Raw genomic sequence first — 26,829 nt, forward strand, 5'->3', positions numbered from 1 at the left:
GACGATTGCATGCATCGCACTGCCGCATTAACATGTGCTATAGTCCGTTCATCATAAGAATAAACCTGATGTATTCAAACACAAATGCGATGATTGGTTAGAGCCGTAGTACATGTACACTGGTGTTGTTACCCTCTTGGAAGTAGGTCCTACTTATGTATTAGACATCTTATTACAAAGTTACGTTAAATGAAACTTAAGATATTCAAATGTATTAACAGCCATCAACGTTTTTATTAATCACGCTTTAGATACGTAGTTTTGATTTTAAAAATCGTGTACAGTTATAGCCTCTGCAGCGCTGTTATTGTGCAGTATGAAAATGGCTGAGGCTGCATAGTGAAACACGTTAAAACGTGCCGAGAAATAGGCTGTTCTGAATGCTTTTCATGAATATACAAAGATAATCGGCTTTGAATTTTTCTCAGCGTCGTATATAATGCAGTTGAAAGACGTTACGATACTGAATGCGTAGCGCAGTCGGTAGCGTAATCGAATGTGAACACATGCGGCTGTTTGTGCGTTGTTTAAAATTCCGCTCGAAGAATGGTCGCAGCTCTATTTTGTGATCAACACTCACCTTGGCTTGTTCAAGTTTTGCCGCCTTCCATTTGGTTGTGCTTCGGCTCCTGCTATTTTTCAATCTTACTTGCAGCAGTTGTGTGCCACTGTCCCTGGTTGCTCAAATTATCCGGACGATATGGTTGATACTGGTCGAACCCCTGATGAACATTTGCAGAATTTGCGTGTCTTATTTACTGTACTTTTACAGGTAGGACTCAAGTGTAACAGAGAAAAGTGCAAATTTCTTCAGACTGAGCTTCAGTATTTAGGACATATGATTAACGGACAGGGTATCCAGCCCTCACCGTCACATCTTCGTGGGGTTAGAGACTTGCCAGCACCCAGAAACTTGAAAGAACTTCAGACTGCATTGGGCAAAACTACATATGATATTTGGTTTATACCAAATGCAGTGCAGATTGCAGCGCCTTAGCATCACCTTCAGCGTAAGAACGTTCCTTTTGTTTCGTCTTCGGAATGTGACGTTGCTTTCCACAATCTCAAATCTGCTTTGTTGAATGATCGCTGTTTGATTCCTTTCAATCCTTCCAAACCAGTTGTTTTGGCTGTCGATGCATCTTCTCACAGCATCGGAGCGGTTCTCTCGCACCACATTAATTCTGTCGATCGCCCGATCGCTTTTGAAAGAAGCTTTACCTATTGTATTTGGAGTGACAAAGTTTCATGATTTTTTATGCGGTCGAAAGTTCTATTTGGTCACCGATCATAAGCCTTTGACGTCGTTTTTTCACCTGTCAAAGCCAGTTCTGGACGTACTGCACAAAAGTTGCAATGTTGGTCTTTGTTTTTGTCTAAATACAATTACGAAATCTTGTTTCGGCCTACGGCCCAGCATGGCAATGCTGATGCTTTGTCTCGTCTCCCTATCGGTCCTGACGAAGTGTCTGATTCTTCTGAATTGCTATCCATGTTCAGTAATTCGCAAGATAAGGAATTAGCTGATGGTTTTCCGGTGGATTTTCGTCGTATTGCTTCCGCGACAGCCGGCGATGCTTATCTGCAGATTGTTTTGCAGTATACTCTATTCGTACTCAGTTGCCTCCATCTGCTACGCAGATTCATGATCCACTTGTTCGACATTACTTTGCGCAACGTCACAACTCGTCTGTACACCTTGGTGCTATCTTGTTACAAACTGACAATGATCAGTCTCGTGTGGTTGTATCTTGTTCGTTGCAGTCGGAAATCCTTAGCTTACTGCATGCTGGTCATTGGGGTATTGTGCGGATGAAGCAATTAGCGTGTCGTCACTGCACTTGGGTCGGCACTGAGAAACAAATTCAGAATTTGCTTGCTAATTTTCGCTCTTGTGCGGAGCATCAATCTGCTCCCCACCATCGCTTCTTTGTGTGGCCGACTCCTACTGCGCCTTGGCAGCGCTTTCATATTGATTTTGTGGGTCCTTTCTGGGACACCCGCTGGTTGACAGTCATTAATCATTACAGCAACTTTCCTTTTGTTGTACCTATGTCTTCTACTACATCTGCCAGTACTATTCGGGCTTTGACATCTATTTTCTGCATTGAAGGCCTTCCTGAAGTTATTGTCTCCGACAATGGCCCCCAATTTGTGTCCTCCGAGTGTGAAGAGTTCTCTGCTGCTAATGACATTCGCCGTCTGACCTCAGCCCCGTTCCACCTCCAGTCGAACGGCGAGGCTGAACGCTTTTTACGTATGTTGCTAGTTGCATGCCACGCACTCTCTCGAGCTCGCACTCTGGGCTTTCCTTGCTTCAACTCAGTAACAGCTGGGCGGCACCCGTTACCCAGCGGAATTGATACATGGACGCGCCTATCGGTCGCTCCTACAGCTATTGCAACCGCTGCTGTGCGCTCCCGCTGCTTCGCCTCGTTCTGGCTTGGCGCCAAATGATCAGGTATTCTATTGCGCTTTCTCTGGCAAGCAGAGCTGGGAGCAGGGGCGCATTCTTCGCCAGCTTGGCCGCACCTTATTTGTCATTTCTGGTCCCTCCGGCACTGTCAAGCGACATCGGAACCAGATACCAGATCTGTTTGTGCCGTCCACGGTTTTCTGCCGCTGGTTGTTTTCCGGCAGAACTGGATGCCTCGCAGGTTACGCTGCCTCGGCCCACGATTACGTCGACGGCGCCTCCGCCGCTCGCCCCTCCGCCGCGGTCGCTCCCGCAGACGACGCCGCCGCCGCCGCCGCTGCCGGTCCGGTCTTTTGCAACAGGCGGGCGCCTATCGCCACCGCCACGGCCCCACCTTCGGCCGCCGTCGTTGCCGCCGTCGCCGCCGCCGCCGTCTTCCTCCGTGGTGCCAGAACCGATGGTCGCTGAGGCTGCTGTCACGCCGCCGCTGTCGCCATCGCCCATGGAAGTTGTTGCACCTCCTCCTCATCCGATCATACCCAGTGGCGGTGCGCGGCCTAGGCAGGTTTTCCACTAGGCGTTTTCCTCGCCCCCTCACGAGCAATTCGGTGTCGTCAGTGGGCAGCACGTACCGGCAGCTTCGCTGTCTGCCCCCTCAGTTACGCCCCCCCTGGGTCCTTCCTCCTGCCATCGGAAACCCTACTCAACGACGGTGTGTGGTTTCAGAGGGGAGGGATGTGGTATTGATAGCTACGATGCCACGGCGTAGGTACAAGTTCTTTTGTTGGCACTATGACACCGACACCGATGACAGCGCCATCTAGCTCGCGCTGAGCAGCTCTGCGAGCGCCACTCCAGATTCAGCCTGTTTGTTCGCGAGCTGACCACCAACCAACATTGTTTCATCTTCATAGTGGGAGAGCCACTACAGATTTTGCCTGTGTTAGCTTTGATACATCCAGCTTCGCACCTATGTGCTCATCTTTACCAAAAGTTACATATATGTCGCCGGCCGCGGTGGTCTAGCGGTTCTAGGCGCTCAGTCCGGAGCCGTGCGACTGCTACGGTCGCAGGTTCGAATCCTGCCTCGGGCATGGATGTGTGTGATGTCCTTAGGTTAGTTAGGTTTAAGTAGTTCTTAGTTCTAGGGGACTGGTGACCATAGATGTTAAGTCCCATAGTGCTCAGAGCCATTTGAACCATTTTTTTACATATATGTCATTCACTAATATTCTCTATTAAATGTACTTTTACGTTAAAAGCGGTACCAAGATTTTTACCTCACCTGCTCATACTCGCTTCCTACATTCGGCCTACCCTTTAGTTTACAGGAGCAGACCCACGTGCCGCCCTCCAGGCAGGATACAAAAATTAGTGTCTTGTCCTATATTTTTCACTAGAAAAATCTGTGACTTTGAACCCGTACGAGAGTATTCTGTCCAGAACTGTAAAATTTTAACTGCCATAGGCAATAAGTCTTCTATGGCTAAGATAAAGGTACTTGCTACAGTCAAGGAATCGTACAATGGCCATTCCTCGACGTGCAAAACCTGATCAGTAATTGGATTTTAGGTTTAGACATATTGTGCGAGAAGGAGGGCACTATTGACTTCTCCCAACGTAAATGTATACTTAGAGATAAGGGCAGTGAAATTTTAATTGACCTGGGTACCAGGATCCTGATAAATATTGTATAGTGTACAAGATTCAGTTAATACATGACACTGATGATGTTGACACAGAGACATATGCACCTGATACTGAGTTTGAGGACTTGAAAACTTTAATTAGTAATAAGTTATCAGAAACCATAGCTGCCACACATGATTAACGTAATGAACTTTGTGGTGTTTTGTCCAAGTATTTACAAGTATTTATCAAACGACCAGATGTGGTCAACACATACGTGTATAAAACAAAAGTTAAACCTCGCCAGATTTTCTTCCACAAAACCTATAATGTGCCACTATCACACAGCCCACTATAGATATAGTCCACAGCTGTATAAATATTATATGCAGCCACTAGAAACATTTGAAGATTTTTGATTGTCAGATGGTTGGAAGAATGAGAGGCACCTTTTGTTTTCTAGGTCTTGTCCTGATCAGACCTATTTTGGCACACCAACATTAATACTGCATTATATTATTAATACATTCATGAGTTGCACCCAAATGGCACTCGCAATAGCATGACCCAAGAGTCAATGTAAGTTGCGTGATTTAATTGTTAAAAATATATGAATGGACCTTTAACAAAAAAAGGAAAGTTCAACGCCGAGAGTTTGTATGATATTTAATATTCATTACTATAATTCATTGTATTGTGCATGACACATAGTTAAAGATGGAACATTACTCGTCACGAGAGCTGGTAGACACACTTATAATGTATGGTGTGGTAGGATGTAGAGCCTGTAAAACAACATGACTCTACAGATAATGTTTACCCAACAGGTGTCATCCCAACTGGAAGAAGTTTATTTCTGTGGAAACCTAAGGACATCACACACATCCATGCCCGAGCCAGGATTCGAACCTGCGACCGTAACGGTCGCGCGGTTCCAGACTTAAGCGCCTAGAACCTCTCGGCCACACTAGGCGGCTCACTATATAAGAGCTTGCAAAGACAATAGGGTGAAGTCTCCCAATGTTTTGGTTACAACTTTCTATAAACACATAGGAAGGTCCCTCATCAGTCTCTGAATATTTTTTCTCCTTACTCAAGTTTTCATTGTGTTTTTGAACACTTATCTTGGAAGTGTGAGAACGAAAACTAACTTCAGCGGTATAAATAACAGCTTCATGGAGTGCTTGTTCGCTGCTTACAGTCTGAAGCTGAGGAGATGAGCTAGTATGAACATTTTGGTGTCTTGCTACCTGTACGATGTGGAGCATGGCGGATTCCTGTTTCAGTTTCCTGACTGTTGTTGAGACATTTGTTGTCGACAAGGAGGATGCTCACTGCCATTGCTTTGCAGTGGTGCTGCTCACAGATGACACCGGGAAGCGTGGAATCCTAATTATGAATCTCCGTCATTTCCTGATACAGTGGTTGGTCTGTTCATGGATAACCGACACATAAAGTATCATCTAAAACTTTACCAGTGTCAGCTGGTTCGCCTATGTCCACGCCCTTATCAACACTGAGCTTAGGCTCAGTCACAGTTGTAAATTCCGCCTATCAGTACTATTAACTGGTTTACAGACACGAAATACCGTCGATAAAGGCATTTATCTATAATCCAAAATATAAGTTTTTTCCTCTATCTGGTAACTTCGAAAATATTGCACACGCCAAGTTGCTAACCAATGAACAGTTGGACTTATAAATAATTTTAGAACAGTTTATTCTTAATTCAGTATCTGCAGCTTGCTTCACTTAGTCATTAATTTTTTTCTGACCATTGCATTTTGATTCATACATCCATGGAGTATACTTTGTCTCTTCGTTAACAACCTTTTGATTTGTTCATGATATTTTTTTGGATGTCAGTTTCTTCACAGCATCATAGGCGTGGGAACTCCTATTTTTGGCAGTTTTTTCTCACCTGTTTGGCAACTGTTAGCCCAATTTGCGGCGCCATCGTAATAAGCTATGCGGTTTGAAGAACCAAAAATTACGATCGCTGCAATGAGAGTATTTGGAAGATCTTCCAGTATAAAATTGTCTGTGTTTGTGTATGTTATCTTTGTTTACAAATTCATAACCAATGTCAGACCATTGTGACGTTACGTATGTAATTTTGTGGTTGTAATTACTTTAATTTATTGCTGTTCGGTACATCTGCTAGATACGTGTTGTTGTCGTTTACAGCTCTGACTTTCGTTCGAAGAATTGGAATCTATACTGAACATAACATCACATGACTAACGTAGTGCGGGGGCGAGGATTGGAGATGCAAAATGGCTGATGACGATCCGTGGAAGTTAAAAGAAGACGGCTATTTGAATGTGGAAACAGACTCTAAAAGTATTATATATCACCCACACCTGAATATTATTTTTGTTCTTACTAGAGATTCAGAAGTTAAAGTGCTCGACGTCAATTCTGGAGTAATTTTGCAGAGGAGCTCGCTTTCAGGTATGTCACACGTTGACTTGCTCCGGTTGGGAATGTGTTGCGCTGCAGCTGAGTGTTTTGCCTTCACAATTCCTTTGCATTACAATCAGTGAAACAGTTTCGTTGCCCTCGGTAAAGATAGACACTTGATTTAACGAGTGTATTTGATGCGAGAAGAGTCATTTGTTGTGTTGTTTTCATACATGTTGGTAAGCAAGTTTCCTTTGCTCCATTTCCCGTAGACGTGAAAACATTCTGGTTGCTTGAAGATATTTCTTTAAGAAATTTGTTGAGGTTGTGTAATTTTTAAGTATTGCACCATGACCTGTAATCGGTGACACCTCGAAACCATGTGAGATCATGGGACACGCTTGACAACCAGTAATGGTTGCTTTCGAAATAGACTAGTACTAAGCTTTCTTCCATAATATTAATGACATTTTGTTTTTTTATCACTTTAAGTGCCTGGTACACCAAAAGTTTCCCCGGTTTGTCTTCAAATATGTGACTTGCTTTGTTCTCAGTTACACAACGTTTTGATTAGCTCCATTCACTTGTGTAAAGTAGGAAATAAAATAACGTGACGTTTTGACAGTTACTTAATTTTTATTTCTCTTTAAATTAGCAGTTCAGGTGTCCCCTATCCGTTTATTTTATGAGTGACCTCACGTATGTTTAATCATACATTAGGCCTACTACGTAAGTTGCAACTTCTCTCCAGATTGTCATTTACAGTACCATAATATGCTCCTAGAGTATTGGAAATTCACAAAAAAAGGTGTTTGCGAAACTGTAACGTCAATAATGGAAAACCATTGCATCAGTATACTTGGTAACACTACTATCAGAGTGGATGACATTAATGGATGTGTCATTTTACACGTTTGTTGGAAAAGTGAGACTAACATTAATATTTACAATTAGATGATCCTTTCTGTTTTTGTTTGAGTTATTGCCATTGCCCAATATATCACCAAAATTTTAAATTATGAAGCTTTGTAGTGACAGAGGAGGACGTAAAGGTTGTGTAATGTAGAAACTGAAATAATTTTGTCTGGTAATGCAGTTCTGTTAAATCTCTGCTCTAGTTTTCTCTGTAAGTGTTAGACATTGGGTTTACTCTTGGAAAGTCTATCATATTGCCATCTGCTTTGTTCTGCATATCTTAGGCCCACCATTGTATTGTTGTCTTACATGTTTTGGTTGTAAATGTTGCTCCTTCATAAAGCTTATCTTTTTGTACGGGACTTTTCGTCAAATGGACAAACATATAATCCTTTATTTTCTGTCTGAATCCATGCCTAATAGTTGGTTAACATATGAACAAAATTTCCAGTTTTTCTATCGCAGTGTTCTAATAATTTCTTTGTCAATGTTTTAGGGATTTGTTTGTATTAGCAAGGTGTTGAGTTTTGACAATATTGTCATGGAGTTGCTTGAATGAATTTTACAGGAAATTTATATTGTTATTATTTCTCTTATGTTTAAGAGTTCCTGTCTCGTCATTGTATGGTTTGGTAGGAAGTTAATTTTTATATGTATTGTTGCTTCATTTGTATCTGAAGAAATGTTTTTTAACAACTTTAAATGTTGGAATTGGTTTTCATGTTTTGCAACAGTCAGATCTATGTAAATGTAGTTTTACTGTGCCTAGCTAATTTAGCTTCTTTGCTTAAATATATATTCATTCTGGGAGAAGGGTGTGATTTCTTTACAATTTATGTTGGCTATCACTGAATGAGATTTTGATTCAAAAATTCTGATAATTAAATGTAAATGTCTGACATTCTAATTAGTGTTCTACAAAATATGAATAGTACTACCACGCGAAAGATGACAGTCACTGCTACTTTTTTATTTTGCTATTGCTGCAGCCAGGAGATTGTAAAGTAATCCAACACCGTTGGTTGTATTCCTTTCAGAACAGCTGAAAGTAAAGTTGTAGCTTACACCTGTCAATTTTTACACATTTTCGTACAATCTGTCCAGAGTTTACTGTTCTGGCAGAGAATTATGTATCTTCTGGTGTATCACCTCATTTAAAATTCTATGCATGCTTATAATTTCTTATTTGAAATTACCTGTAGGATTTGCTGATGTTTTGAAAATTTTAGAATTTTTAATGTGACTGTGTAGTCTGAATTTTATGACAGACAGTAAACCAGTGTAATTGCTGCTAATTTCCTAAGAGATTGCAGCACAGGTCTTTTCCCATGAGCAATATATCAGATATCACAAATTGTTAAGAGATAGCACATGTGAAACATGATATTACATTTAGTGACTTGTTGAATCATAGTTAAATCAGTTAGCCATCTTGAGAAAGAGTGATTGTCTCTCGGTGCCTGTTGCTCCATATATACGCTTTGGTCTGTTAAAGATCATAATGAATGTTTAGGCATTGTTATGTTATGTCATAGAGAAAAATTATGGGGAGGTTCTCAGGAAATTCGCATTTGTGTAGTGTGCAGTGAGTGTTGATTATTGTACATGTAGTCTCAGCTGCAAATTTTACTGAAAAAGTTAAAATTTAATTTTGAATTTCTGATTTTGCTGTATGTTGATATTTCTGCGATACACCTACTTCTAAACAGAAAGAGCGTTTTGTAGTACTTTTCCATTAAAATCCTATTTTATGAGTTATTCAGAATGTAAATGTGTTTGGATCAGTGTGCTGCTAAGACATCAAATGTAATTTTACATTGAGGGAAAGAATAGTTTCACTGCACCAATTTTATTTCATTTCCTCTTCATCCCCCCCCCCCAATTCCCCCCCCCCCCCCCCTCTCTCTCTCTCTCTCTCTCTCTCTCTCTCTCTCTCTCTCTCTCTCTCTCTCTCTCTCTGAAATAGCTCAAAGAAAAAAGAATGGCATTAAAGGTGGAAATGCATGTAGTGGACAAGCTCTGGTGAACGACACTAATTGACAAGAGCCCTCTTCCTGCTGTGCATCTCAGTACAAACTTTCTTGTATGTTCATTGCTCTTGCTACATTAGACTTAGCATAATTATATTCAGTTTAAATTTAATTACTCATTCATTTATGTAACTGCTTCTCGTCTTATCAGCCAAGCCTGGAGGTAACCTTTGTGGAACGTACTTGCATGGACATGACAAAATCCTGTTCACTGATGGAAGAGGATTGGGTGTTAGAAGAGATTACAATGGAGTTATGTTTCTTGACTCCATCCTCCAAACTCCTCTTATGAAACCAGATGACATAGTTAAAATTGAGCTACTCTTATCAGAGGTAAAATCTTAAATTGTAGTTATGTTAAAAATAATATGCTGAATAAAATGTAATAGTTTAATCACCTTTCTGCTTTATATTGCAGGCCATTTTATTACAACAAAGCCTTCGGTGTATAGAGCTACCCGGAGTAGATCAAACGGCAGAAGTACTGCAGGAATTGGCAAAGAAAATAAAGGAGGGTCAAGCAAAACCAAAAAAGGGGACAAAAGCACAAAAGGTAGGGTGAAGCTTAGTTTTCAGTTCACAGGGACAGTGTCATTGTTGTTACGTGTGTGTTTTATAGAGCAGTGCTCACTATACTCATTGCAGTCCATGATAGGAGAACTGTATAATGTATTCATATCTGGTTTCAGGTAGCTCTTGAGACAATAACAGACCAGTACCAGTAACATACTGTATAGCTACGAATGTGTGGCAAGCCATAACACCCCATAGGTTGGAGGTTATGCTTGCCACATTTATTGCACATTGATAAAGCCAAGCATGCTTCCATGTTCTGCAGGGTTGGTATTTCAATGAACTTGACCAGTTGTGCCTGGGAAAGGATTTTGTCCCCCTTGGGTTCTTGAGGGAGGATGGTCAGGTTTCCCTGCGTTTTGGTTCTGTGAACTGTGTGCGTTGGTTAGCAACCATAGTGAGGCATAGTTGAGGAACATTGTCTGTCTAAAAGCAGGGCTTTTGGGACGTGTCCACATAGATTCTGAAGGTAGGACATTCATCTGTTCAAGGTGGGGGGCAGGGGAGGTACGAGGAGAATCCCTTGACCTCATTGTGTGCTGTGCAGTGTTGGGGGTCAGATGGCTATTAAGACAAAATGATAGCAGATGATCTGGGTTAAACTGCACTTAGGATGTTTGGCAGCTCTTCCGCTATGTGCTGTTACTGGCAATTTGTTTCCATTGGTCATAGCCAATAGGGTGACAGTTTATGGCCAGTGGAAATTGTTGAATCTAATAATTTGTTTTGATGGAATAAAGAAGTTGTTTACCTATGTTTTTGACACAGAGTGTGAGATTGATGATTATTGATCTGGCGGTTGTGGAGTATAACTTGGTTACTGGTTTTGATACTTGTTACTTGTATCATATGTTTCTCAGAATACAATCAGATTTCTTGGGATATAGTTTATGTTCCAATATTATAGTGTGGTATGAGTTGTTGAAGCCAACAATTATGACTGGGGCAAAACTGTCTATGATGATGAACTGATCAGTAAGGTAGCGCTATGATCATTACAAAGACTTTGTAGGGTATTTCCAGAATGTCCAGATTTTCGATGTGTTGATTAAGCAGGTACCTAGGAGTACAGTTCAAATTTTATGAAATATTCTGTTTTATATGACAGTATTCTGCACAATATGTTCCATCATGCCTTCATGTAATTTCATATGCACCACATCATGACAATGTTTATTTAGCACTAGTTTCTCATTGATTCCTCCAATGGAAGAGAAAAGTTGCATGTCCACTGTTACGACAATCTGTGGGGGCAGCTGTCACAACCCAATTGTATTAGGTTTGTCTGTACTATGGTTAAAGTTACTTGTGACTGAGGTTTCAGCAAGGCAAGTTGTAGAGCCAGCCATACTATAGTTTCTTCTAGACTGCCATGTGCTTGTTGTATTGCTGTTTTGTAGTTACCCCCAGTGACTTGTGAAGCATGGCTGGGTTGCATGGTGTCAGCACTGCCTCTCGCCACTGCAATTTGTTGGTCCCAGAGTAATTTTAATTGGAGTATATATGGTGTGAGACTTCCTGGACAAACCTTTTTTTCCCATCTAGTCTTGAGAGCAGAATTCTAACTGATGAAAGTCGTAGAGTAGTCCCTAGTTGTTTCCATATGCACATTCCAACAACTGAGTTCAAGTGAAAGATTCCCAAATAGACACACAGTAAAAATAACACCACATTTTTAATGGTGTAATATGAAGAAGTATTCTAGAAGATACTGCCCTATGTATAAAGAGCAGTACATGGTGTTTCAGGAGGATTTCAATCTTGGAAATGATTGTCAACTGGAACAGTTCTCATAAAAGCAGCTGCTGTTTTCTAGCTCTCTCGTTCTGACCACAATACCATAGCTGTTTTGTTCATTGAAACAACAAAATCAAAATAAGAGTGTGAGGATATTAGTGTCATTAATGTGTTATAAAGGAATTTCTATTATTGATTTTAATTGACATAAAAGTATAAGTGTATGTTGAACAGCAGAAACAAATTACCTAGCAAGTTCTGTGTAATTGTTTCAGTGGAATTCAGTATGCCTGGAACTGCCACATTGTGCTCTAAAGCTTGTGTGTGCGGGCATGGTGCAAGAACTGAAGCGCCAGAACAAGCACATACCTGCGTTGTCAATTGCTTCAGCAGTGAGCGAACGATTGAATTGCTTGCTTGTGCCCCCGGCCTTAGCCGCAGAGAGCCCACCTGTGACGGACCGTGCGCTGATGTTCAGCGAGGCAGCGCGTCGAGACACCTTTGTGAAATGGCCTCATATGAATTACAAGTAAGTATACATGTTAAAGTTCTACAGATTCAAATTTAGCTGTAAAAAAAAAAAATGGAAATAATTTGAGAAGGCCCTAAAGTAATGTCAGGCATGTGTGCGAGCGTGCGCGCGCGCACACACACACACACACACACACACACACACACACACACACACACACACACAAATTGTTTTTGTTATTTTATCATCATTACTACTACTACTACTACTACTACTACTACTACTACTACTGTATAGTTAATTATCTAATATAGTGTCTTGTTCCATGGCATTATGTCAGTTTGGAAGGAGGGAAAAACTTAAAACAAAATAATCTACATTTTTCCAACTAGCTATTTTCTTTTCTCTGTAATTTGTAATTTTTTTTGTGGGTTGAAGGAGTGAACTGTATTCCAATGGAAGTACTTCTCAGTGTCCACATTTTTCATCATCATCTTAAAATAGTGTTTTGTCTTCCTTATTTGGTCCTGGTTCAAGTGATTTTCCAATTTCTTTCATTGAATGGTTGGCATTTGTTTGGATTGTTTCATGTGATATGTAAACAGTCAGCAGAATGTCTTAAGAAGAAAAGCAGCAGCATATTGACTCCTGGATTTATGCTCAGCAGTCCGCTTTTGCTGGTAGTTTGAACCGTCAGTCTGCAAGATCTATGACCGGACTTTCTTGTAATGTTTGTTCAACCACAGTACACACACATCGCGGCTCCTCAACTCTGCATTATGTTCAGCTGAATTACCTTAACTAAGTAATCACTAAAATCAACCCATTATCGAAAAAATATGACTTGATTGGTGTGGATTGTGTCACATACTGTTTCAGAATGTCCTTTTTGCAAGTAGCCATTGTTATTGTTCAAAAATTTCATCTACTTGAGCATAGATGTTACAGCCATTCAAATTATATAGCTCAGCATAGGTACCAGTTCGTGTATGGTAGTCTTCAAAGAATTGATTTCGATGGAGTCTGAATAAGTGTAGGCTGTGTTTGCCACCACATCTTCCAGGTAGGACTCTAATTAAGCCTGTTGATTCTCCTAAATGTTTGCTGGAGTTACATTTCAATTGTAGTATTCATTTTTCTGAGTGTTTTGTGATACACTTAATTGATGATGGACTGATTCCTATATTTATTTATGCCCTGCTCTGTTTATATCTCACATGTAATAGATTCCAATTTTATAAACAACGTAAAAATGAAATTAGAAGTTGTTGTTCAGATCTGAGGGTGTGTGTGTGTGTGTGTGTGTGTGTGTGTGTGTGTGTGTGTGTGTGTGTGTGTGATTGCAAATTCCTTAAAAAAATATTTACTGAAGAATGAGAAGAGTTGGAGAAACTGACCTTGAGGAATGTTTATCTGGATTGTAAAGAAATGTGGGAACACATGATCCAGTGCTGATCTTATGACTTATCCGTGAATTTAAGAATTCATAATCCATTGCTGTTCACCTCTTATTTCACATAGCTTCCATGTAGGCATTTATTAATGTTAACAAACTGGAAATTCTTGCACTATCGATACACTTTTTGTCTGATTGACAAGAACAAATGTTCCTCTCACTAATTAATGTGAGCAAGATATTCACACTCCGTGCACACTAAATCGGTAATTGGACCTATTGAGCTGTTTGTCTAACCTAAAAGATTGTATATGGCTTCAGGTGTGTAAATATTTTTGTAATATTCCAGTTCTAGCACAAGTAACTAGTTCTCTCATGCCCAGTAGTCAGAAAATGAGAGAATGAGGCTGTTGCACTGAGCCAGACAGATCACATAGGTGTGTATTAAGACCACATGCATTTTCATTGCCAAGTTTCCTCACATAGTTTTATACACAGCTCTGTGGTCAGAGTTCATGTTTTTTAATCCTGTCTTCTGTAATACTAACTTTGTCGAACCGCATTGTTAGATTTATCTTTGTCCCATTTATATTTGACGGAGTCCCACCAAAATGCTGGGGAAAGTATTTCATTACAGTTCCTTTATGTTGTTGTGGAATCTGTGTGTGATGTTTACCTCCACGTCTGAGTTTGTGATATTTCAGCTGGAAAAATTATGTGCATTTTATTAGACCTTTTATCGGCACGTAACGTACTGCGATCTTTTACTGCAATGTCATTTATTTGTATTCCTACTTGCGAGATTTGCCAGAATTCTTGTTTCTTTTTGCCCACATACAACCACACCAGGATCACCTTTTGAGCTAAATTAGATCTCTGGCTATACATTAGACCAGTATGTTATCATAACTAAGATTTTGTTTGCATTCAAGGTTTCGCTAACTTGCAAGTAAATTGTTAGCTATCAACCTAACCTAGGGACTGGGCTACTCTACACATAAGCACCTCACCACGAACCTATATTTCAGTATATAATAGACACAAAATATTTTCTTTTTGCACACATATACATCAGAAGTCACATCATTACATCATCTTAAAAAGCTGACATCTATTACAGTGAAATCCTGCTTTTACACTTTTTGAGGGACTTAAAAAAAAAGGTGTGAAATACGGAAAAATATAAAATGTGGGGAATTACGTTTTATGCCATAAAAGTTACGTATAGGATACCCCCTTGCATTTTTGCACTTTATGTATATGTACATAATTGGCATAAAATACTTGTCAATGACTACTTTATTATCTAATAAGCATCGCTGATGTAAAGGGAACTGATAACTGTCTGGGAAGTAGAAACGTTTGACTCTGTTTCATACCTCATAATACATGTTTTTGGAAAGCCTGAAGATGTCATTTATTATTTAAATAGTAGTGAAACACTGCACCAGTTATGTATTTTTCATGCATAGCTCGACGTGTTTTTAGAATTTTTTTCTCATTGGCAAGTGCAAATATTTAAGTAACTATTTTGTGTGGTGTCTACATATGTCTTTCTGAGGTTATCAGGAGCTGTGCCCCCTCATTTAAGTAGAAAACCACACACTTGCAGACTATCACTCACATTGTTCTTTTGTGTAACATTACAAAAAAAAAAAAAGGAGAGAGAGAGAGAGAGAGAGAGAGAGAGAGAGAAGCTACACCCAACAATGGGAATAAATTCTCGAAAGACGTTGTGATCAGCATGAAAAAATAGTTAATTGGTGCGGTTTTTAAACCAAAAGCATTTGAACAGTGCAAAGTGAATGAAAGTGCGAACTTGCACTACAAGTGGCCAAATGACGAAGCAGGCTATATGTGGATCAAAAAAGGTGTGACAACCAATCACAACAATCACAAAACTGTGCATGCACAGGCTCCTGTTTTAGAAATGGTTGTGATTGGTCATGATATCTTTATTTGCAGTTTTGAATGAACAAAGTTACTCCCACCGGTCACCACCCCGATTTGCGCAGGAGATATGGGACGAATTGTTTGAACTTTTGTATGTTTAACGGTTCAACCTCCCCAATGTCATGAAACTTAATCATGTAATGTTTGTAAACACTACTTGATGGCCAACATCGTGCCAGCATCATTTTTGTCAATTTTCTTTTTTGCCATGGACCTTTATTCATACAGTGTAAATTGCAGAAAAATTGGAAATATGTTGGCACAAAATCAGGTGTGAATTAACACTGTGGATGTAGAAAATTTGATGGGAGCGATAAAAAATGTCGTAAACAGCAGGAAAACGTTAATTCGGAAAACATAAATGTGGGGCTATACTGTTGTCCAGTTGACCCCTTTCTCTTTCTCTTCACGGTGATGGCATAGAGTTGCGTTGTTTATTTTCCATTCATGGGTTTTAATAAAAGTGTTACTTTTTTGTAACAACAGTTTTTAAAAGAGTCAAATTTTAATAATTTAAAATGTTTCCTCTTTCCATTTTTGATATGAAGAGAATCTGTGAATTTGTCTTTCATTATGCTGTAGAATTTTTTTAAAAAAAGCTGTTTGCATGTAAATATTAAAATTTATTTTATTTCTTGCAGATGGGCATTACCTGACCAGATGGCACAAGCAGGCTTCTACCATCAGCCAAATTCGACTGGTGATGACCGAGCAATGTGTTTCACATGTAATGTTTGTCTTGTTTGTTGGGAGCCAACGGATGAGCCCTGGTGAGTTACATAATTTACAGTCTCACATTTTGAATATGCTTTATCACTGCTGCTTACATTTATGATACACACAAATCCACCATGGATATTTTTTTTTCCTGTGTGAACTTACTCTGAAATTTAGATGCTCTTGTAAATCCAACCATAAATTAATGTGTTGAAAAGTTTAGCACAAATATTCTTGGCTACTCACTGTGCTTTCCTCTTTATTAATTCACTGTTGAGGGGCTATATTGTGCAACATTGGAGGTTATCTGGTTGGAAGTAATTCACTAAAAGTAGTAATTGCTGAAGCAATTATTTATGGGATATCAACTTGTAGTTTATATGGAGTGTGTTATGACTTGCTTGTAAGTAAGAAATACTTTACAGTGTGTAGCTTTCTTTCCCATTGATAGCTGCTTATTGTATGCTGTACTTAATATTCTAAATTTTAACAGATTAACTTTATCTTCCTTACAAAATGTAGCCATTGTTCGTACTGAAATCTGTGTCTAAATTAGTCAACAAGAAAGAATTTAGGCATGTGTTAAAAAATTTGCTTGCTACTTAAAATTTCTTTAGGGATAATGTCGATAGTGGCTGATTCAGCCAATCAGTAATTTCAGTAATGTGTTTTATTTTATGTTGCTGGAATTATTCCTTCGTTCTTATTTTAAGTGCTGTCCCTCATCTATCTTATTATTGTATTTTTTTCATATTAATTTTGACCAACTAGGATTGGGTAACAGCTTAAATTACTCTTCTTTCTTTGTTGTTCTTTCCTATTTTTCCAGTACTCACTGTTTTTCTCACCATCTTGTCTTTTTGTTTCTTCAGTCCATACTGTTCCTGATTTCTTATTTTTTCTGCACTGAAAGCTTTGTGAATTTATACTCCGTTCATCATAAGAATAAATCTAATGTAAACAAACACAAGTGTGATGATTGGTCATCAGCCACAACTCTCATACACTGGTGTTGTTCTGCTCTTGGAAGTAGGTCCAACTTATGTATTAGCTATCTTATTACTGTGTCGCTGTAAATGAAACTTTAAGACATCCTGATGTATTGACAGCCATCAAAGTTTTTCTTAATCATACTTTATCTATGTAATTTTTCTTTAAAAAATCATACACAGTCATGGTCTCTGTAAGCGCTACTTTTGCTCTGATTGTTCTTCTGTTAATATGTAACGCGAAAATGGATAATAGTGGTTCCTGCTTCTTGGAACACTGTTAATGGCTAGAGACAAGTTGTTATTGATGTTTTTCACAACATTACAGAGAAAAATCAGCTTTGACGTTTATCGAGAAACAGGATGTAATCAATATACAAGATGGTATTTTAATTATATTTGTTGTGTAATTGGTAGCGTCGTGGGCTAATAATTGAGTGGACTGGTGGGCGGTGGTTTGAAGCCTGTCATGATCTATAATTTCTTTTTGTTTGGTTTGAATATCTAAACCATTTAAATATGAAATTTATGAAATAAGTGTTAATTAACTCATACTTAACCATCTCCCCCCCCCACCCCCCGCATGTCTTCTAGTTTCTAATTATATAACACATGCAGAATTGTGGTTTTCATTGCAAATACACATCTTAATTATCGATAAATTACAAAAAAGTGTTAAAGATTTTGAAGTTTAAAAAACATTACACAATCAATTTTTTGGAGAAAAATGGAAAAATCAGATACTCTTTGTCTGAATATGCCCATTGTTTTACAGGACAAATGTGGTCTCTCACGAGCCAGAGTGCTAACAGTCATAGAAACATGGAAAACAATAATTTTCACGGAATCGAGCACACTATACAAATGGTGCATTTTTACAGTCATCCCCATAATACTGCAATCTGAACCCAATAGAACTGATCTGGAGCCATGTTAAGGAATTTGTCACGAAAAAACACAAGACATTTAAGCTGGCAAACTTACTGGAACTGATGCACAAAGCTTTGTGACACATCACTGCCAAGTGATGGCGAAATGCAGAACAGCACATCATAAAAGAGGAGGGAGAAATGTGGCCTTTTTGGTGGCTTGAGATTCTATTGCTGATTGCCTCATTATCAACGTAGCAGCACTGATATGTGTCAGAGTCTGATAAGGGATAAGCTCGGAAGTTGCCAGATGACTGATCGTAACATCTTCAGTGGCCTCAATATTGAACTACGTGGTGAAATTCCAGCAGTGCATTTTTATGCTGCACATAGCTCATGCAGAAAAATTACACCTTTGTTAAAGACAGGAATTCTCATCAATCTCATTTTAATTACATTACTATGTTAGCTAACATCGAATGCATGCTACGTTATCCAGCAGATCACATAAGAAGCGCATCACCTAAGTTTCACCATTATTTTCTTCTGTTCAAAAATTAAATGATATTCAAGGCTACATTGTTCTCTGCTTCTCTCTTTTTGTGTCTTTTTTACAACTGTTCACATCATTAGAGTTTAGTTGGGCCAGGTGGCTGGCCAGTGCTTTCCAAGTTATATGCACCAGTAAAGCTATTGTCCCGTATTATCGCTGAGTCGATGTATGCATGAAACGTATCCTCATTATCGTACTTGACTGTACTCGGGACAGCTTGGCTTCTGCTCCACGTGAAATAAAATCCTATGAGGTTCCAACAAATGCAGAATAATACATAGTGTGATGTTTATGTGAGGTTTATTCTTACAATGAACAGAGGATAGTATTTTATTCAAAAATGTTTGTTATTTCTGAGTCTTTGATGTTGTTTCTTTGTAGTTCTTTCCTTATTTCTGTAGTCCATGCTGTTTTTGATTTCTTTTCCCAGAAAGACAGAAATATTTGTTCCAATCAGGAATATTTGTTTCATTGGCCTGTTCTCATTTATTAGGCAGAGGTGTTCAAAACAGATTAATCTTCTTGTAGTTACTTCTGATATTTTCTCTGTATTTTTATAGATTTCCTCATTACTTCTCACTTTTCAGCCACCTATAGTTCATATTGTACCCATTATTTTTCTAATAATCCATCTTTCAAGTACTTATATTCTGTGAATCTTGAAGTTTTCCCCGGTGTACAGAATATTAAATGAGGGTTTGGGATTGCTGCCAGATCATGTTAACTTTTTACCACAGTATTTCAACTGGCAGCTGTTCAGCCGTCTTCAGATGAGTGTCCACCTCTGGAGACTGCTAGTTCACGATGTCGGCTTTATAGAGAGTGTGTGTGTGTGTGTGTGTGTGTGTGTGTGTGTGTGTGTGAAAGTAGATGGAATGCCCTAATGATCCATCCACTTTCCTACTAACCAAGGCATCTGTTCTGTTCAGCTTATAGTTCATTGTTAGGTATCAACGTCTATATTAACATTATGTCATATCAGTGTGGTAGAGTGTTTAATTCTGTTTTTCTACATGTGCTTTCCTTGTTGTAAATACAGGGTCTTTGAAAAAGAATGCCCTAGTTTTAAGTATAAATTTAATGGGGAAATTAATGAAAAATTACATCAATGAGTACATATCATGAAAGAGAATTCCTTCAAGTTTTGTTTAATATTAGTAGACGTCAGCGTGGGATCCATTTGTTGCCCTGCACACATCAAGACAATATTCCACTTGATGCAATTTTGTCATATGATGACATGTTGGAGACCGTGGCTGTTTTTGAAGACAAATGTTGATCGTGTTACACGCGTGTAACCGTCTGATGATGAATCGCAACGATTCGAAACCGGTAATGGTTTCCTTTGAATAAAGGAACTCAAAGTAAATTTGTGGCTGGTTGCTGTCCTAATACGATTAATATTCCACTTCTCGCCACATATTCACCAACATTTCAGGTGTAACTGTCCCAACCGCCACAATGATTCTTTCCCGCAAATGATTGATGTGTTTGATCTTTCACTGTACACAACATTTTTTATGTGGCACCAAAAGAAAAAGTCCAGTGGGGTTAAGTCTGGGCTTTGTGGTGGCCAATGTATTGGGCCAGCCCTGCCTATCCTGGGAAGCGAGTGTCGAGAGCCGCATGCACATGGTTACTGCAATGAGGTGGGACGCCATCTTGCTGGAAAAACACAAGCCCCTTTCCCACCTCAATATTGTCCATTTGGGGAAAGAGATACTCTGTCAGCATGTCACAGTAAAGGTCCCTGTTTATTGTTTTTTCTACAAAAAATTAAAGGACCATTCACACCATTTTCCATAAAATCGCACCAGACATTAACTTTGGGAGGGTCGTGTTGATGCTGAATAACTTCATGTGGATACTCTGCTCTCAGGATTCTGCAGTTATGATGACTAACTGTTCCAATGACAAGAAATGTAGCTTCATCAGAAAAGAGAATCTTTTTTAAAAAATTGACATCATCATCATCATATCTGTGTAGAAAGTCAATAGCACTGGTGCCGTCTCAAGGTCAAGCAGACCTGCCAACTGCAGGGGAGCCAAACTTGGAGAGTTGATGAGCCAAACGCCACAAACTAGAATAGTGTATGTGACTTTTTACAGATTCTAGGACATATTAAAACTAGGGAGTACTTTTTCAAACATCCTGTATTTGTTGTCAAACCGTATGCGCTCTCCATTTTGTTGACTCCTCCATCTACTGCAAATTTTTCTAGTCCATTCTGATGTATAATTTCTCCAAGGTATTTCAATTTACTTACTCGTTCTACCCTAGCTTTACTTTTGCTCAGTTGTTTATTTACACTATATGGTCTTCTATTTATTAACTCCCCTTATTGCTAATTTGTGATGTAACACAGATCGAAGTAGAACAGTACTTGATACACGGACTCATATTTAGAAGATGCAGATTTTAAATCCCCATGTAAGTGTCATAATCTAGATTTCCCTAAATTGTTTCAGGCAGATACTGTGATTTTAAGATTCTACAGCCATCTCCTTCTGTCTCCCATCAAGGCTAGTTCTGTGTTTGTGTTGTTCTAAATGTTGACAGTGCCTTAAACTATCCTTCCTGTTAAAAATATAGAAGCATTGTTAAGTCTCTGCCTTTGGGAATTCAAAATTGACACTCCTACACCACTGTGGTACATTGCAAACAGTTATGATTTACAACCTGCATAAATATTTTATCTGTTCTTATCACACTTTGTTCCTGATAAGAGATTTATTCTGTACTGCTTGTTAGTGGATAATTGATGCTTTTTGGAGATTTGGTTGTGAATTTTTCTCATTCATAATTTTTTTTTTTTATTCTGATTTATTGCAGGTCAGAACATGAGCGGCATTCCCCATCCTGTCCTTTTGTCAAAGGCGAATATACACAAAATGTGCCATTGTCGGTAACGTATGCAACAGCTCCTGCTGTTTCAGTAGCAGACAGCCGGGATGAAGAAGTTGTTTGCATCAGCACTTCCTCAGTGCCAGATTTGGTTGCCACTGCCACATGCCATGGCCTTGTAACCATTTGGAATACAACCCGTCAACTTAAGGTTCAAACACAGCACACAGTTTGTGTTCATCTTTGTGCTATGACACCTTAACTTTATGTGTAACAGCTAAGCCTCTATTGGCCAAAATATCAACTTATTTATGGAAGGGAGCTACTGTATCAGGAAATTATAGACAGATGATAAATGAGATGAAAGTTCCATATGTAAATTGTTAACGTTTGAGAAGGCAGCACTCTTAAAAAAGTACCAGCCTCCCCACTTGAAGTTATGTCAGTATGATGATACGTAGCATGTTAATGACCACATTTAAAGAATCTAATAGATTTGCAAACTAGATCAGTACACCACCTGATATGATCACATGAAAAGATAATACTTGTACAAGGTAACAGGTGCTTGCAGACTTTTCTTTCATTAAATTTGGAACACTTTTTACAGCACGAAAATTTCACGATGACTCAGTATTAACATTCATATTTTGTAAACAGGGCACACAACACTATATAGCTGTATGTGTTGTATGTATTAGGGATGGGAGATGGGAACTTGCGTATTAGGGAACTTGAGAACTTCTCAATGCGTGTAATACATGCCTTATGAGAATTGGAGAAGATTAAACATACTTCTCACATCATGATCACCCAGCAACGTGATAATGGCAAGAAGCTTTCATCTTGTTCAATGAAGCACTAGCTTGAGCCATGGACAGGAATTTGGCCTTCTGTTCTCCTGTTGACATGAATAGTAAAGATATGTGTCGAGTATGATGAGTGTCTGTAGGCCAGTGGTCTGGTCACTGATGTGAAATTCCTATGTTAATCCAGATTTTTCAGCTGTGTGAATTTCTTGTAAGAACAATTGAAAAGTTGCTACAGGAAATAAACAGGAAAATTGACAATCAAGTTTCTGAAAAGTTGTAAATGTTGAACACGTTTGGCTTAAAGGAGACTACTCACTGAAAAGCAAAAGTGTTGTGCTGTCGATAGGTACACAAAAAAGAAAGAAAATGCAATAGCTTTCAAAGTCATTGTTTGACAAGATAGTGAGAGTTGTAGATCTTTTGCAACCGGATCTGTATCTTATACCTAGATTGCCGACTCTGTCATGAACTATGACCAAAAGCACAATAAAATTCTTGGCAAATTTTAATGCTGATTTCCTCTTCTATAAGACAACCCAGCCGAGATAAGGACGTTGTTACGATCTGTAGTGTAATGGATAATGCATTTGATTACAAAGCAGAAGATTTTATGTTTCAGGGTCATAAAGTTTTTAAAAGTGTTACACAGAATGCAAAAATAGTGTTAGCAAGAAATCATTGTGCAGTTGTTTCAGTGGTGGAATGTACTACATATAGCTTTGCATTAATTTTAGCTGGAGAAATGGACAGCTGTTAATAAATGCGTTTAATTTGAGTACACACAAATACTTTTTTGGAAAGCATTGCTAGTGGTAAAGGTATCAGACCTACAACACACAAAGTTGTAGGATGGTGAGGTATGGTATACAGACAGATATCATTGTGAATGAGCTTTATGACAGTAGGAGCAGAAGCTAGCCTGTGATGTTATAGGCATCACGTGACTCAAATGGAATGTTGTAGCGGGCTTTCTAATTGTTTGAATAAAAAAAAAACACAGAAATTCAAGAGAAAATGAAACATGTTATGAGCATAAAATATCAAAATTAAACATTTAAGGTGATTTCCAGAAAACTGTCAAATACTCTATTCACATTGAAACAATTTGCTGGTAAGAATGATTAACATCTAAAACTGGGGCAAAATGTCTTACCAATTTGGGGGGGGGGGGGTTACTGGTGATTCGTAGGAAATAACAAAAGTACAGCCGGAGACTAGAAGATAGATAAATCTTAAAGAAGGGGGAGTGGTGGGATATGAAGAAATAACCAAGGAAAAATTAAAATATACACTAATAATAAAACTTAAGAAAGAAACAGACTGCAGTAGAAAAGCATGTAGGATGTAGTTGATAAATTATAATGGAAGGAAACATTCCACGTGGGAAAAATTATATATAAAAACAAAGATGAGGTGACTTACCGAACAAAAGCGCTGGCAGGTCGATAGACACACAAACAAACACAAACATACACACAAAATTCAAGCTTTCCCAACAAACTGTTGCCTCATCAGGAAAGAGGGAAGGAGAGGGGAAGACGAAAGGAAGTGGGTTTTAAGGGAGAGGGTAAGGAGTCATTCCAATCCCGGGAGCGGAAAGACTTACCTTAGGGGGAAAAAAGGACAGGTATACACTCGCACACACGCACATATCCATCCACACATACAGACACAAGCAGACATATTTAAAGACCGAAATATGTCTGCTTGTGTCTGTATGTGTGGATGGATATGTGCGTGTGTGCGAGTGTATACCTGTCCTTTTTTCCCCCTAAGGTAAGTCTTTCCGCTCCCGGGATTGGAATGACTCCTTACCCTCTCCCTTAAAACCCACTTCCTTTCGTCTTCCCCTCTCCTTCCCTCTTTCCTGATGAGGCAACAGTTTGTTGCGAAAGCTTGAATTTTGTGTGTAGTTGATAAATTTATTGATATGCAGATTTGCTAGTGGCGCTGTTACTAGGTGAACTAGAAATACACCAACAATATTTCGGAGGTTGTTCAGCAACACTTTCTAAGTATTACTGGTTTGTGGGAATGGCCACTGGAAGGTATTGACGTTTGCAGAATTGATGTGTAAGGCAGTGATTGCAGCGTATAGCAATGATTGTGGTATACATAACGTGGTATGTTGTCTGGTAATCGGCTATATGTGGAGTTAACCATAAAAGTGTTTGTAGACTGATTTTTTTGTGTGGGTTAGGTCACTTTTGTTTCGGTGCACTTGACTGTAATACACAAAACATAGGGAAGAGGCTGATATTGCTTTACTCACTGTATTCAAACATTGGACAAGATACACATGAGATGTTAATGGTTCATCATCCGTATCATCATTTACAGGTATGGTGTCGCCACAAGGCTGTGCAGATGTCTTAAAGTTACGGTAATAACTGTGGTACACCGGGGGGTATGAATTGCATCAAGGTCATTAAATCAGTCTTTTCATCACGCTAATAGCGTGTCCATTGGGATATAGTATGTCCAGGGTCTCAGTTACTTTCGACCCTCGTTTAGCAAAACTGACATCGGCAAACGGGACATCTGTCTCATTGAAGTACTTATAAAACATGAAATGAGGAGAGGATGCTTTATACTGAAGCCACTGAATATGGAACCATTGCACCCTGGTATTTTGTGTCGACATTTTATGGTTATGTATGTTTCTCTCTAAACATACTGTGGATGTGAAATCATTCCTTGTAATCGGTATATTGGTGAAGGTTTGCTTTCGTACAGTGATAATGACATTCATCCAGTCAGAGGGTGTGTGTATATGTGAAATTTCCTTGTTCTTAACTATGATACCGAAGTTCTGGTCACATGGTAGGTATGAATGCCCACTGACTAGGAATTTGTGGTGGATTACTTCCAGTGAGAAGTCTGCGTGGAGAACCATGAATTGACACAGTAAAGCCATTTTTATATTCCGATTTTCGTGCCAGATTGATCCGAGTACATAATCAGACGCTTTGTTTGGATGTTATGTTTAATGTAATGCGTGAGTCACGATCCAATTCTTGCGGTCCTCGGGATGCTTTGCCCTCACTCTGTACATACATGGTAGCTTTCTTGGTACATAGGTCGTGTATTCCAAGGCAGTATGTCCACAATTGCTGCTTGTCGTAACAGATACCTGTCGTAAGTACCGGTGTCGGTGAAATCCTCATCAAATCAAAGGCAATCACAGTCATATCGTTGTCCTGATGCCTCCCTTTTGCTGCATCGCAATGCGTTTCCGTCGCGCGCTCTTGGCCTTTTGTTGATCTTACTCTCTTTCACATTCCCATTTACCCTTCTCTTCTGCGGTGTCGACTGCAGCATGTTTGATGTTATAGAGGTCACATTTACGGCAGGAATCACTTACAGGGGGATGAAAGGACAGTTCAAATCTTGTATTAATTATCTGACCAAACATGTAGTACGAGACCAGATCATTGTGCTTGGATTTATATAAATGGTATAACTTCCCCATCCTCAAGTCTGGTGACAAATACTTCTGATCCACTGTTTCATTCATTCGTGCGTAATGGCTCAGATATGCTGGAAACCGTTTTATGAAGCTCTCTACCATAACTGTCTTTGCTGTAGGTGTTTTGTTCTTAGCGGGGCATGTGCCTCGCTTATTGATGAGTGGGGTCTGGTGCTGCACTTTGTGCGAAAGAACATGTGTAATCCTACTGTCTGATATCTGCAAAATGTTTGCAAAGAACATTTTACACACCTTCACGTCCACGCCCTCTTCACTCTGGAAATGGTGTAGGCGTGTTATTACTTGTCACGACTCTGTAGTACCATTGGAATATGTGTGTTCCATAAGGACTACCTTCACCATAGCAAAAATATATGCTGACTGGAAGTCGAAACTACCTAATGCATAGAATGAGTCAAATAGATGTTGGTGGGGTTCAGGTGAAAAATGCCGACCACATTCCTTCTGACACGTGCACGCTTAGAGTGTAGGACATTTCCTTGGCACTACATTTCCTTTCACAGTAATGTATTCTTCCCCTTTAAATCACTTTTCTTTTCGAATGAACTGGGCCTCAGGTGTGCATTCCGGACCCGTTTTCTTCCTTGTTTCGGTGCAATTACGGTGTCAGTACTATGCTCCCCCTCCGATACGTCCACGGTTGACGTAGTGGGTGTGGTATCCTTCGATGTACCAGGTAGATTGAGTTCTGCTGACATCATGCATAACTCATCTGCTGTACCACTTGCATGCTGGCTGAATCGGCCAGGTGCACGTTCGACGTCTGAGGCATCGGTAATAGTGTCCGATCCTAATAGGTCTGAAATGGAAATGTTCCTTATCTGCACCGGTGTCCACATCAAATCCTTACCTTGCAATGCAGCTTCGACATCGTTACCAGGGCTACTGCACATGTCATATTGTAGTACACACACACACACACACACTAATGACCGTTCAGCAGTGTGTTGACCACAATACTGTGAGTCTATACTGTAGCTGTGTCCTCCGTCAGCCATCACATGCTGTATGACGTACGGTACGCTGTCCC

General features: G+C 39.4%; 1 protein-coding gene across 1 annotated transcript in view; it reads left to right on the forward strand.

The window, feature by feature from the left end:
- Positions 1-6,131: 6,131 nt before the first annotated feature.
- The window catches only part of LOC124787684 (baculoviral IAP repeat-containing protein 6), a 329,612-nt gene continuing 308,914 nt past the window's right edge, over positions 6,132-26,829 (forward strand). Inside the window, exons 1-7 of the mRNA XM_047254541.1 lie at positions 6,132-6,151; positions 6,233-6,499; positions 9,545-9,726; positions 9,812-9,946; positions 11,979-12,232; positions 16,166-16,294; positions 21,486-21,708. Of these exons, the coding sequence (XP_047110497.1) occupies positions 6,322-6,499; positions 9,545-9,726; positions 9,812-9,946; positions 11,979-12,232; positions 16,166-16,294; positions 21,486-21,708 (1,101 nt within the window). The 5' untranslated portion in view covers positions 6,132-6,151; positions 6,233-6,321. The remainder of the gene's footprint in view (positions 6,152-6,232; positions 6,500-9,544; positions 9,727-9,811; positions 9,947-11,978; positions 12,233-16,165; positions 16,295-21,485; positions 21,709-26,829) is intronic.

Source organism: Schistocerca piceifrons, chromosome 1, assembly GCF_021461385.2.
Source record: "Schistocerca piceifrons isolate TAMUIC-IGC-003096 chromosome 1, iqSchPice1.1, whole genome shotgun sequence".
NCBI classification, from domain to species: domain Eukaryota; kingdom Metazoa; phylum Arthropoda; class Insecta; order Orthoptera; family Acrididae; genus Schistocerca; species Schistocerca piceifrons.